The sequence below is a fragment of the Bombina bombina genome, chromosome 1 (assembly GCF_027579735.1).
Source record: "Bombina bombina isolate aBomBom1 chromosome 1, aBomBom1.pri, whole genome shotgun sequence".
Taxonomy (NCBI): domain Eukaryota; kingdom Metazoa; phylum Chordata; class Amphibia; order Anura; family Bombinatoridae; genus Bombina; species Bombina bombina.
The window spans coordinates 1,453,385,205-1,453,399,506 of record NC_069499.1 but is presented as its reverse complement, the minus strand read 5'-3'; the positions used below and the strand labels follow the sequence as shown (position 1 = coordinate 1,453,399,506).

The 14,302-nt window shown below is 39.8% G+C and overlaps 1 protein-coding gene across 1 annotated transcript in view; it reads right to left on the bottom strand.

The window, feature by feature from the left end:
- SIRT7 (sirtuin 7) overlaps positions 1-14,302 on the bottom strand; it is a 41,743-nt gene that overhangs the window by 2,904 nt on the left and 24,537 nt on the right. Inside the window, exon 9 of the mRNA XM_053705803.1 lies at positions 14,273-14,302. This exon is cut by the window's right edge and continues 77 nt beyond it. Within this exon, the coding sequence (XP_053561778.1) occupies positions 14,273-14,302 (30 nt within the window). The remainder of the gene's footprint in view (positions 1-14,272) is intronic.

Here is a 14,302-nt window from a genome sequence, read left to right as displayed (position 1 = left end):
TTTCCAAACCTTCTTGGAGAAAAGATAAAATCCTAGGAATCCTGACCTTACTCCATGAGTAACCCTTGGATTCACACCAATAAAGATATCTACGCCATACCTTATAGTAAATTTTCCTGGTGACAGGCTTTCGTGCCTGTATTAAGGTATCAATAACTGACTCGGAGAAGCCACGCTTTGATAAAATCAAGCATTCAATCTCCAGGCAGTCAGCCTCAGAGAAATTAGATTTGGATGGTTGAAAGGACCCTGAAGTAGAAGGTCCTGTCTCAGAGGCAGAGACCATGGTGGAAAGGATGACATGTCCACTAGATCTGCATACCAGGTCCTGCGTGGCCACGCAGGTGCTATCAGAATCACTGATGCTCTCTCCTGCTTGATCTTGGCAATCAGTCGAGGGAGCAGAGGAAACGGTGGAAACACATAAGCCAGGTTGAAAGACCAGGGCGCTGCTAGAGTATCTATCAGTGTCGCCTTGGGATCCCTGGAACTGGATCTGTAACACGGAAGCTTGGCGTTCTGGCGAGACGCCATGAGATCCAGTTCTGGTTTGCCCCAACGGAGAATCAGTTGTGCAAATACCTCCGGATGGAGTTCCCACTCTCCCGGATGAAAAGTCTGACGACTTAGAAAATCCGCCTCCCAGTGCTCTACACCTGGGATATGGATAGCTGATAGGGGGCAAGAGTGAATCTCTGCCCAGTGAATTATTTTTGAAACTTCTAACATCTCTAGGGAACTTCTTATTCCCCCTCGATGGTTGATATAAGCTACAGTCGTGATGTTGACCGACTGAAATCTGATGTACCTCAGAGTTGCTAACTGAGGCCAAACCTGAAGAGCCTTGAATATCGCTCTTAGTTCCAGAATATTTATTGGAAGGAAAGACTCCTCCTGAGTCCACGATACCTGAGCCTTCAGGGAGTTCCAGACTGCACCCCAACCTAGAAGGCTGGCATTTGTTGTTACAATAGTCCAATCTGGCCTGCGAAGGTCATACCTTTGGACAGATGGACCCGAGATAGCCACCAGGGAAGAGGATCCCTGGTCTCTTGGTCCAGATTCAGTTGAGGGGCCAAATCTGTGTAATCCCCGCTCCACTGACTGAGCCTGCATAGTTGCAGCGGTCTGAGATGTAAGCGTGCAAACGGCACGATGTCCATTGCCGCTACCATTAAGCCGATTACTTCCATACACTGAGCCACCAAAGGGCGCGGAATGGAATGAAGAACCCGACAGGAATTTAGAAGCTTTGATAACCTGGACTCCGTCAAGGTAAATTTTCATTTCTACAGAATCTATCAGAGTCCCTAGAAAGGAAACTCTTGTGAGTGGGGATAGAGAACACTTTTCCTTGTTCACTTTCCACCCATGCGACCTCAGAAATGCCAGTACTACGTCCGTATGAGACTTGGCAATTTGGAAGTTTGACGCCTGTATTAGGATGTCGTCTAAATAAGGGGCTACTGCTATGCCCCGCGGCCTTAGGACCGCCAAAAGCGACCCTAGAACCTTTGTAAAGATTCTTGGGGCTGTAGCTAATCCAAAGGGAAGAGCTACAACTGGTAATGCCTGCCCAGAAAGGCAAACCTGAGAAACCGATGATGATCTTTGTGTATCGGAAAGTGAAGATAAGCATCCTTTAGATCCACTGTAGTCATATATTGACCCTCCTGGATCAGTGGTATGATGGTACGAATAGTTTCCATCTTGAACGACGGAACTTTGAGGAATTTGTTTAAGATCTTTAGATCCAAAATCGGTCTGAAGGTTCCCTCTTTTTTGGGAACCACAAACAGATTTGAGTAAAAACCCTGTTCCTGTTCCTCCTTTGGAACTGGATGGATCACTCCCATAACTAGGAGGTCACGTACACAGTGTAAGAATGCCTCACTCTTTATCTGGTTTGCAGATAATTGTGAAAGGTGAAATCTCCCTTTTGGGGGGGAAGCTTTGAAGTCCAGAAGATATCCCTGGGATATAATTTCCAACGCCCAGGGATCCTGAACATCTCTTGCCCACGCCTGGGCGAAGAGTGAAAGTCTGCCCCCTACTAGATCCGTTACCGGATAGGGGGTCGTTCCTTCATGCTGTCTTAGAGGCAGCAACAGGCTTTTTGACCTGCTTACCTTTTTCCAGGTCTGGTTTGGTCTCCAGACCGTCTTGGATTGAGCAAAAGTTCCCTCTTGTTTATTATTAGAGGAAGTTGATGCCGCACCTGCCTTGAAGTTTCGAAAGGCACGAAAATTAGACTGTTTGGCCCTAGATTTGGACCTGTCCTGAGGAAGGGCACAACCTTTTCCTCCCGTGATATCAGCAATAATCACCTTCAAACCAGGCCCGAATAGGGTCTGCCCCTTGAAGGGAATGTTAAGTAGCTTAGATTTTAAAGTCACGTCAGCTGACCATGATTTAAGCCATAGCGCTCTGCGCGCCTGTATAGCAAAACCAGAATTCTTAGCCGTTAGTTTATTCAAATGAACAATGGCATCAGAAATAAAATAATTGGCTAGCTTAAGTGCTCTAAGTTTGCCAAGTATGTCATCCAATGGAGTCTCTACCTGTAAAGCCTCTTCCAGAGACTCAAACCAGTACGCCGCAGCAGCAGTGACAGGGGCAATGCATGCAATGGGTTGTAGGATAAAACCTTGTTGAATAAATATTTTCTTAAGGTAACCTTCTAATTTTTTATCCATTGGCTCTAAAAAAGCACAACTGTCCTCGACAGGGATAGTAGTACGCTTTGCTAGAGTAGAAACTGCTCCCTCCACCTTAGGGACTGTCTGCCATAAGTCCCGTGTGGTGGCGTCTATTGGAAAACATTTTTCTAAAAATAGGAGGGGAAGAGAACGGCACACCTGGTCTATCCTATTCCTTATTAATAATTTCTGTAAACCTTTTAGGTATTGGAAAAACATCAGTACACACCGGCACTGCAAAGCATTTATCCAGTCTACAAAATTTCTCTGGCACTGCAATGGTATCACAGTCATTCAGAGCAGCTAAAACCTCCCTAAGTAACACGCGGAGGTGTTCAAGCTTAAATTTAAATGTAGAAATATTAGAATCAGGTATCTTTCCTGAGTCATTAACATCACCCACTGACTGAAGCTCTCCTTCCTCAGCTTCTGCATATTGTGAGGCAGTATCAGACATGGTTCTTAAAGCGTTAGTATGCTCTGCATTTTGTCTCACCCCAGAGCTATCTCGCTAACCTCTAAGTTCAGGTAGTCTGGCTAATACCGCTGACAGTGTATTATCCATGACTGCCGCCATGTCTTGTAAAGTAAACGCTATGGGTGCCCTAGATGTACTTGGCGCCATTTGAGCGGGAGTCCCTTGGGCGGGAGTCAAAGGGTCTGACACGTGGGGAGAGTTAGTCGGCATAACTTTCCCCTCGTCAGATTCCTCTGGTGATAATTTTTTTAAAAACAGAATATGATCTTTATTGCATAAAATGAAATCAGTACATTTGGTACACATTCTAAGAGGGGGTTCCACCATGGCTTTTAAACATAATGAACAAGGAGTTTCTTCTATGTCAGACACGTTTATACAGACTAGCAATGAGACTAGCAAGCTTGGAAAACACTTTAAATCAAGTTAAGCAAATATAAAAAAACGGTACTGTGCCTTTAAGAGAAACAAATTGTCAGAATTTGAAAAACAGTGAAAAAATGCAGTAAATCAAACGAAATTTTTACATTGTATGTAATAGGCTAGCAGAGCATTGCATCCATTTGCAAAAGGATGATTAACCCCTTAGTTCAAAAAACGGATCAAAAAAACGAAATAGACGTTTTTTAACAGTCACAACCAACTGCCACAGCAAGCTGTGGTCCTACCTTCCCCAATAAACGACTTTGGAAAGCCTTTGAGCCCTTTAGAGATGTCCTATAGCATACAGGGGACTCCTGAGGGAAGCTGGATGTCACAGTTTGTAATTTTAACTGCACCAACTTTAACTTTTATACTATAGCAGTGGAAAGCCTCAGTAAAACTGTTTCTAGTCAAAATTTAAGCCAGCCATGTGGAAAAAACTAGGCCCCAATAAAGTTTTATCACCAATGCATATATAAAAACGATTAAACATGCCAGCAAACGTTTATATTGCAATATCATAAGGGTATTACCCCTGGGAGTAAGCATGATACCAGTCGTTATTAAATCACTGTATTCAGGCTTAACTTACATTAATCCGGTATCAGCAGCATTTTCTAGTGTTTTCCATCTCTAGAAAAAATTATAACTGCACATACCTGATAGCAGAATAAACTGCACGCCATTCTCTCGCTGAAGTTACCTCATCTGTGTAATCCCCTCAGACATATGTGAGAATAGCAATGGATCTTAGTTACAACCTGCTAAGATCATAGAAACCTCAGGCAGATTCTTCTTCTATTTACTGCCTGAGATAAAATAGCACAACTCCGGTACTATTTAAAAATAACAAACTTTTGATTGAAGAAAATAAACTAACTATATTTAACCACTCTCTCCTACAACATCCTAGCTTGTTGAGAGTTGCAAGAGAATGACTGGCTATGACAGTTAGGGGAGGAGCTATATTACAGCTCTGCTGTGGGTGTCCTCTTGCAACTGAGAATATCCCACAAGTAATGGATGATCCGTGGACTGGATACACCTTATAAGAGAAATGATCAGATCTATCGCCGGAGACCCCAAAGATCCACTATCTAATAAAAAGATATCCAGATGAAGAGCCCACTCTCCTGGATGCCTATATTAACAACTGATAAAAAATGTTTCCCAGTTCCCTCCAGGAATATGAACAGCTGGAATTAAATAATAGACTTCTGTTCCCTCTTGATGATTGACATATGTTACTGCTCATGAAAGTGATCTACAAAAGCAGCTATGCTCGTAGGCTGACATGCTAAGGGAGTTCAAGGGGATAACTAAAGGAGGAGAGGACCTAAGATAAGAAAATGCTAGTGTATATTATATGCATACCTGAACAGTAGAGAGTCATTTAAGGAACACTTGAAAGTTTGAAAACTAGGGGACAGTCTTGTGGAGCGAGGCAAAAAGTTCCACAAAATAGGGGCCAGTCTTGTAGACATGAATGTGAGGAGGTAACAAGAAAGGGAGAAGGAGATCATGAGCAGGGCAAAGGGGACGGGAGGGAGGAGAGTATCTGGAGACAAGGTCAGACATATAGGGTGGAGCAAGGTTATTGGGAGCTTTAATAGTTAGAGTCAGGATTTTGTGTTTTATTCTGGGAGGTTAGAGGGAGCCAGTAAAGTGACTGGCAGAGAGGTGCAGCAGATGAGGAGCAACATGTAAGGAAGATCAGCCTGGCAGAGGCATTTAGTATGGATTGAAAGGGAGATATATGGCAGCTAGGGTGGCCGGAGGGAATGGAGTTGCAATAGTAAAGGCAGAGTGGATTAAAGTCCTTAGTTGTGTCTTGTGTGAGGAAGTGTTTTTTTTTTTTTAAAACACCGATTTTTATTTAGCTTAAATTGAGTTACAAAGTGGAAAACACAGCTTCCGTAAACAACATTCAACAATCGGTTGACATTTTACATTCAAACTTTTGATGAAATGAAACAGACATTATAAGACCTTCATGTACGGTGGAATATGCAACAACAAAAGGTATGTTTGGAAGGTGAAATTAAGAAGAGGAAGAAAAGGAGGAAAAGTACAGGGAGAGGAGGAAAGAGAAGATACTGCACAAGTCCAGCTGAGACGTCTGACTTCTTAATTAAGGACATTAGTTGATGTTTTCGTAATATTTTGGAAGATCAATGCACTGGTTTGGGGTAGTATCACAATGCCTAGTTCTTCCCATTTTTCAAGGAAAAGAGGTACGTGGCCTGGGGGATTATATGTTAGTATTTTATAGATTAATTATAGGGTATGTGATATTGAGGGAGTTCTAACACAAAATTGTTCAAAGTTGGTCAGTGGTCTAACCATGTTTCTGGAGTGTTTATGTTTTGTTATAAAGTGGTGAACGAGAGCATGTACTCCTTGTCAATTAAATCTGACTGCGTTAGTATTTTTTTCATTCGATATTAAGTAGTGTATTGGGATGTCTCTATAAAATGATTATGGGGTGTCTCTCATTGGTTTTGTTCCTAGTGTAAATTGTCATTTCGGGCTATTTTTAAAGGTGGAGGCGGCAGGATTTGGCCAAAAAATGGAAGTGGAAAGTGAAAGAGAGATCAAGGGTGACCCCAAGACATTGTTCATGTGGGGAGAAATTTAGCTTAAGGTAGTAAGAGGACATCCAGGATAAAATATTAGAAAGTTAGTGGCAGGAGTTTGATTTAACTAGATACAAATTCAAGGGTGGAGACACAGGTTTCATAACTAGCCCAATTCTAACTAACGGCTGGACAAAAGTCTGAACTTCAGCAAGCTTACTGACTAGAGAAGCACTACATATAGACCAACAGATACACAGTAGATAAGTGTAAATCCATGTCCAGAATAAGCATAAACTTTGAGTACACAATGTACATTGTTAATGAAAATATGATAAACGTAAGTGCATACATATAAATTACTCATACAAAAAGTATAAAAGATACCAATAGATAATATCTCTAAAGGATCTCCACTATTGTAATAAAACAGAGAAATCCTGCACAACTACATACAGAGTAATATGCATGAAAGGTATACACCAAGAGAAGTATATATTATAGTATTGTGTACAATAATAGCATAGAACATATAATGTCTTGCATAAGTTCTGCCTATGTAAAATCATTATGTGCCCTGTTGCACATGCAATTAACAGAAACAGCTTCTAGAGATTTGCATATAATAGTGTACATAACCATACATGAAGTACATCACTGCAAAAAACATTCCAAAGAGCATACAATGTACAACACACATAAAAAAAAAAAAAAACACACAATCTGTTTACATCACCTGGCAATGATAGGAGTACAATGCTTTATCAACTTCTAAAGAGGTTTTAAAGGGACAGTCTACACCAGCATTGTTATTGTTTAAAAATATAGATAACTCCTTTACTACCCATTCCCCAGCGTCACACAACCAACATTGTTATATTAATATACTTTATAACATTTATACCTCTAAATTTCTGCCTGTTTCTAAGCCACTACAGACAGCCTTTTATCACATGCTTTTTAATTAGCTTTTCACAAGAGACTGCTAATTCATGTGGGCCATATAGATAACATTATGCTCTCTCCTGTGGTGTTGTGCAGGACACTGCACAAATAGGCTAAAATGCAAGTAAATAGATAATAAATAAATAGCCATGTAATAAGAGGGCTGTCAGAAGAGGCTTAGATACAAGGTTATCAAAGAGGTAAAAAGTATATTAATATAGCCATGTTGGCTGTGCAAAACTGGGTAATGGGTAATAAAGGGGTTATCTATCTTTTTAACCCCTTAACGACATGTTGTACAGGGTACGTCTTGCACAAGCTGGTCTTTAAAGACCAGCGACGTACCCTGCACGACAATAGGGGTTTGAAGTGGCTGGAAGCGATCTTGATCGCTTCCAGCCACTTTCCGGTTATTGCAGTGATGCATCGATATCGAGGCATCCTGCAATATCATCCCTTGGCCCTCTCTGCCCCGGACATCGATGGCCGGTATCGTTGGTGGGTGGGAGCTGCAGTGGGAGGCCATCGATGTGACCTATGACGTCGAGGGGGGCTGGATCGTGGGGCGGGCGCGTGCACGGGGTGGAAATGGCTACACTACAGAAAATGTTTTTATTAAAAGTGGGTAGAATTTAAAACAAAACAAAAAAAGCATCTAAGGGACCTGGGAGAGGTGGAGGCTACACTACAGAAATATTGAATACAATTTTAAAAAAAGCATTTTTTTTAGTTAACTGGGTACTGGCAGACAGCTGCCAGTACCCAAGATGGCTACCAATAAGGTAGAGGGGGAGGGTTAGAGAGCTGTTTAGGAGGGATTTTTTTAAAAGAAATACCTTATTTTAGTACTGGCAGACTTTCTGCCAGTACTTAAGATGGCGGGGACAATTGTGGGGTGGGGGAGGGAAGAGAGGTGTTTGGGAGGGATCAGGGGGTGTGATGTGTCAGGTGGGAGGCTGATCTCTACATTAAAGCTAAAATTAACCCTGCAAGCTCCCTACAAGCTACCCAATTAACCCCTTCACTGCTAGACATAAACTTCTAATTTCCAAAAAGCAACACAAAAGCCATATATGTCTGCTATTTCTGAACAAAGGGGATCCCAGAGAAGCATTTTCAACCATTTGTGCCATAATTGCACAAGCTGTTTGTAAATAATTTCAGTGAGAAACCTAAAGTTTGTGAAAAAGTGAACTTTTTTTTTTTATTTGAACGCATTTGGCGGGGAAATGGTGGCATGAAATATACCAAAATGGGCCTAGATCAATACTTTGGGTTGTCTATTACACTTCACTAAAGCTAAAATTAACCCTACAAGCTCCCTAATTAACCCCTTCACTGCTGGGCATAATACACGTGTGGTGCGCAGCAGCATTTAGAGGCCTACTAATTACCAAGAAGCAACACCAAAGCCATATATGTCTGCTTTTTCTGAACAAAGGGGATCCCAGAGAAGCTTTTACAACAATTTGTACCATAATTGCACAAGTTGTTTGTAAATAATTTCAGTGAGAAACCTAAAATTTTGAAATTTTTAAAAAAAAAAATTCATTTGGATTGCTTTTGGCGGTGAAATGGTGGCATGAAATATACCAAGATGGGCCTAGATCAATACTTGGGGTTTTCTACTACATTAAAGCTAAAATTAACCCTAGAAGCTCCCTACATGCTCCCTAATTAACCCCTTCACTGCTGGACATAATACACGTGTGGTGCGCAGTGGCATTTAGCGGCCTTCTAATTACCAAAAAGCAACGCCAAAGTCATATGTGTCTGCTATTTCTGAACAAAGGGGATCCCAGAGAAGCGTTTACAACCATTTATGCCATAATTGCACAAGTTGTTTGCAAATAATTTCAGTGAGAAACCTAAAGTTTTTTAAAAAAAATTGTGAAAAAGCGAACAATTTTTTTTATTTGATCTCATTTGGCCGTGAAATGGTGGCATGAAATATACCAAAATGGGCCTAGATCAATACTTTGGGATGTCTTCTAAAAAAAAATATATACAGGTCAAGGGATATTCAGGGATTCCTGAAAGATATCAGTGTCCCAATGTAACTAGCGCTAATATTGAAAAAAAGTGGTTTTGAAATAGCAAAGTGCTACTTGTACTTATTGCCCTATAACTTGCAAAAAAAGCAAAGAACATGTAAACATTGGGTATTTCTAAACTCAGGACAAAATTTAGAAACTATTTAGCATGGGTGTTTTTTCGTGGTTGTAGATGTGTAACAGATTTTGGGGGTTAAAGTTAGAAAAAGTGTGTTTTTCCATTTTTTCCCTCATATTTTATAAAAATTCTAGTAAATTATAAGACATGATGAAAATAATGGTATCTTTAGAAAGTCCATTTAATGGCGAGAAAAGCGGTATATAATATGTGTGGGTAAAGTAAACGAGTAAGAGGAAAATTATAGCTAAACACAAACACAGCAGAAATGTAAAAATAGCCCTGGTCCTTAAGGGAAAGAAATTGAAAAATGGCCTTGTCCTTAAGGGGTTAAACAATAAACATTTTTAAGTAGACTGTCCCTTTAACAGCGGAGATAGTTATAATAAATGATAATGGCACCATATGTCATTATTTTCAGTATAAAATATAATTGCACATATAGTAAATTGGATACACTGTAGATCACACTTGAATGTACTGAGGTGTATAGCTGCTTAAAGGTCTTTGCAAAAACACTTGCATAGAGGATGCTATCAAATCTGAACCCTTAGGAATAAGTGATTACCCCTCTATGTATATACAGCATGTAGTGTAGCAGACAGTTTTATAAGAGTATAAAACTTAATAAAATATGCTGCCATAATATGGTTAGCTATTCTTATACTCATCGGTAAAGTGAGTAGGCCCTGAGCAACATAAAACAGTACACATTTCCTTAGAGGAAGTAAAATAATGTGGCTGAATTGCAAGTACAATTTGTGGTAAATAGCTTACAGTTTGTATTGACCTGATATAGTGGAACAAGCTTGTAAAACACATATAATTTATGTACAGGTAGGGTTATCAGTAAATTATTCCTCTAATGTGCTAACATTTATATTGGTGGGGACATATTGATTTTATTCCATAGTGTGTAATGGCAGAGTATGTAGAGACACCAGAGATACACATATAATAACATTGGTACAGAAAACTCTACACTAAGCTTAACTCCTTTGATACTTTTATTAAAACTGTATTACATGCTCCCAGACTATTGCCCAAGTAACTCCATAGCAGCTCCTACAAGGGAAAGTGCTTATTCATTAACCCCTTGAGTGCCAACGACGGCTCAGAGCCGTCGCTAGCACTCAACTACATTTTTGGTGATCTGGGGGCTCTCACCCGCTCCTACCCCGGCGATCAGGCCTGCATAGTGACAGGCATCGCCGAGGCTTCCCATTACGTGCGGTGACGTCATGCGTAATGACGTCACCGCGCAACTTTATTTAAAATTGACAATACAAAGTATAGGGAAAGGGGGCATGCTGCTTAGAAACCTGTATCTCAGGGATCTGAGCAGCTACAGACCCCCAAGACCCACCATTGGGAAGGTAATCGCCTAACCTTTCCAATGGTATGAGTCTTGGGGATCTGGGGGGGGGGGGGGGGGGGAGTCAAAACTTGTTTTTTTGTTAAAAATAGTAAAAATCAGAAAAATATTAAATCCAGCTTAGCACTCAAAGGGTTAAGTACTTTAGAAATTACGGCCCAATAATTTCCAGAGCCGTTTTCTTCCTAGTAACAGCTACTAAGTGAATAGGAAGCTGAGGGGGCAGGGCTACCATAGGAAAGAAGACATTACCTCAGAGAAGCCTTCAAAGCCAATTGGAGTATAATAAAATTATATAATGTGCACTAAGCATAATAGTCGGCGGTTTTCTTAAAGGGCCAGGCACTTATTTTATAAAAATAAATATTTCCCCAGAGCTGCCAGAGGGCTGTGAAGGGCAGTGGTGTTACCTGCTATGTCCCTGATAAGCAAAGTGTGTCATAAGGCGAGCAAGCCAAGTCCCCTGGGTATGCTGTACCTATGTTAGAGTAGCTACAAATATTAGTTCTAAGGATAACATGTTTTTCCCATAGCTACAAATAGCCTCTGGGCTGTGTCTGAGCCGTGTACAGTCACTTACCTTACACAGCACCAATCCTTGTCAATGCAGCAGTATCCAGTAGAGAGCACATCAAGTGCAAGTATTTGGTACTGCAGAGGATTGCAGTAGGAAATACCTATATTTCTCAGGGGGAGGCTAAGGACAAGTCTCTGCGACATCAGAGGGTAGTTATGGCTGAAGTCCCATAGGGAAATACTGTGCACATAAAAGGGTATAACCGTGTCCTTGTATCATTCAGCTTCTGTGAACTTCTGTCTTCTTTGTGAATGATAATTCCCAGGGACTCTGGGTCTCACATTGGTCTGAGCAAGTAGCTGTAAACACCTCTATTCTCAACCAACCCCTACGAGGTCTAGAACAAAACTAAGAGAGATGTGAGGAATTTGAAAGAAATAGTCTAGTCAAAATTAAACTTTCACGATTCGGATAGAGCATGCAATTTTAAACAACTTTATAATTTACTCCTATTATGAATTTTTCTTCGTTCTCTTTATTTTAAAAAGCTGGAAAGTAAGCTTTGAAGCCAGCCCATTTTTGGCTCAGCACCTGTGCAGCGCTTGCTGATTGGATGGCTACATTTATACACCAATTAGAAAGTGCTACCCAGGTTCTGAACCAAAAAAGTATACATGCCAGCTTATTTAAATGAAGAAACCAAGAGAAAGAAGAAACATTGTTAATAGGAGTAAATTAGAAAGTAGCTTAAAATTGCATGCTTTATCTGAATCATGAAAGTTTAATTTTGACTATACTATCCCTTTAAGGTCTGATATGGGTTCTTGACCTCCTCCTAGTGGCGGGAAATATATCCCATATGTTATGGAAGACTGTGAACCATCATCATTTTATGAAAGAAATGACGCAATGCCAATTGTGAAAAAAGGTAAACAAATGGGTCATGACACCATCACATTAGAGATAATAGAATACAAACCCGAGCCAAAGAATATATCTTTCCCTGAAAAGAAAGATAAAAAGTCTGGATTTAGAAACCATAATCAGCAGACCAAAAAAGCCCTAGAAAGCACTACCAAAGAAATGCTTAACATAACACTTAATAAAAGCATAAGCACATTTGCCAAAAAGGTTTTAAAAAAATCTTTATCAGAATTGTCAGAAAACTGCCTAAAACCATTATCAAACCAAAAGAAAGAATCAGCAGCCATAATCAGTAATATATACTACTGATCTAAAAAGTTAACATGCTATAAAAAAAAGGATTCAAACTCCAAAAGGAAATTGAGGTATGAAAAGTCAGAGTAGAAATAGCCCCATCCACTTGGGAAGCTGAAAGGGGATACATTTCCTTAAACCTTGCAGAAGGATTAAAAAGAAATACCTGCTAAATCCAATCTCTGGAATAATCTCAGAGACCACATCAGGGATAGGAAATATATTAGGACATTTAACCATAAGAATAAAAATAGGATTTAAACAGTAAACCGGCATATCCCCATCTACCTCTAAAGTAAATAAAGAACATATATGCTCAAGGCCGTATACATATATAATAAGTATATATAATAACAACCTAACAGGCTTATAAAGTGCCAAATATAACATACTTTTTACCTGCTAGAGTGTATTAAATTGGTTGCAAGTATCTCCTTTACCCCTATTTTGGCATTTGAAATAGCCGATTTAGCTTGTGGTTTCCCAACCTATACTGAAAGTTTTGATACTGGAGTATATGCTATTGACAAGCCTAAGTAAACACAGCCAGCAGAAGAAGTTACACTCTCAGTGGGATACAGGATAGTTAAGTAATAAAAAGATAATTTTCCATTGTTTTCTCTATGTATTGAACTTTGGTGTTCCTGACAAATATAAGATAAGGAAACAAGTCTGTGTACACAAAGTGATAACATTATGAGATATGATATTACCTTAAGTTCAACCCCTTGTAATAGGGCTGTGGTTTCAAAGCACAAAACCAGCTACTTCATATACACAAATAAAACCGAAAATGCAATGTCTCAAATATTTTATACTCTGCAGCTGGTATAACAAGTCATTGCAAATACATTAATGGAAAAACAATTTTACAGTGTACTGTCCCTTTAAACAATAAAGTACTTATCAAAGGGAGGAGGCAAAGGACAAGTCCCTGTGACATCCATAGAAAGGCGTGTGACTAAATCCCAATAGGTGAAATAAATGCTACTACCTATACTCCAGGTAAATCCCTCCAACAATCGCTGTACTCTGAGGGGAAATGGGCATTAACTCAGTCTGAGAACCCCTCTCACTGAAAAATCAAATGCACATCTCCATTCATCAAGACAAGACTGAGTTGCCAGTGAGGTGGGAGTTGTTGTTTTTTTTAAGAGTTCCTGGGGTTTTAGAATCTTTGCCTCCTCCTAGTGGTAGTAATTCTCAGGAGTAATGGATCGTGGACTCACCACCTGTATGAAAGAAACAGAAGGTGAAAACAGAACTACATCAGAAGCTGCACAATGGGCGGTCCTGATGTACTGTTTTTATCTTCTGTGTTTTGAAGAACTTTACTGTATTTATTGGAACTGGAGTCGTTTATGAGCTAGAAGTACAACATCATGACAATTAAAGGACCATTAAATACAGTAGCATTGCACATCCGACAAATAAATAAATAAAAACACAATGCAATAGCACTTACTTTGAATTTAAAATAAGTAGATTTCTTTCTGGCAAATTTTAAAGTTAATGACATTTTCCCCTCACCTGTGTTATGACAGCCATCAGCAAATCACAAACGCATATACTGTGCAGTCTTATACATACTCCGTAGCAGCTGGTGGCCCAGAAAGTGGCCATATAAAAATACTGTTCACATGTTGATAAAAGTACATTGGAAAGTTTTTTTTTTTGTCTAAATTCTGAAATTTTAATTTTGACTTTAGTGTCCCTTTAACCCCTTTGTGCCGGGAATAGTGTTAACATCGGAACAAGGCTTATTTTGTAAAAACAGTATTTTCCACACCCTCAAAAAGAAGGGAAAGTGACAAAAACAGGAGAAACAGGAAGAGAACTACAAACATAACAACAACAATCTATACACACCTGTCATATTCTGGAACATCCATATTGAGC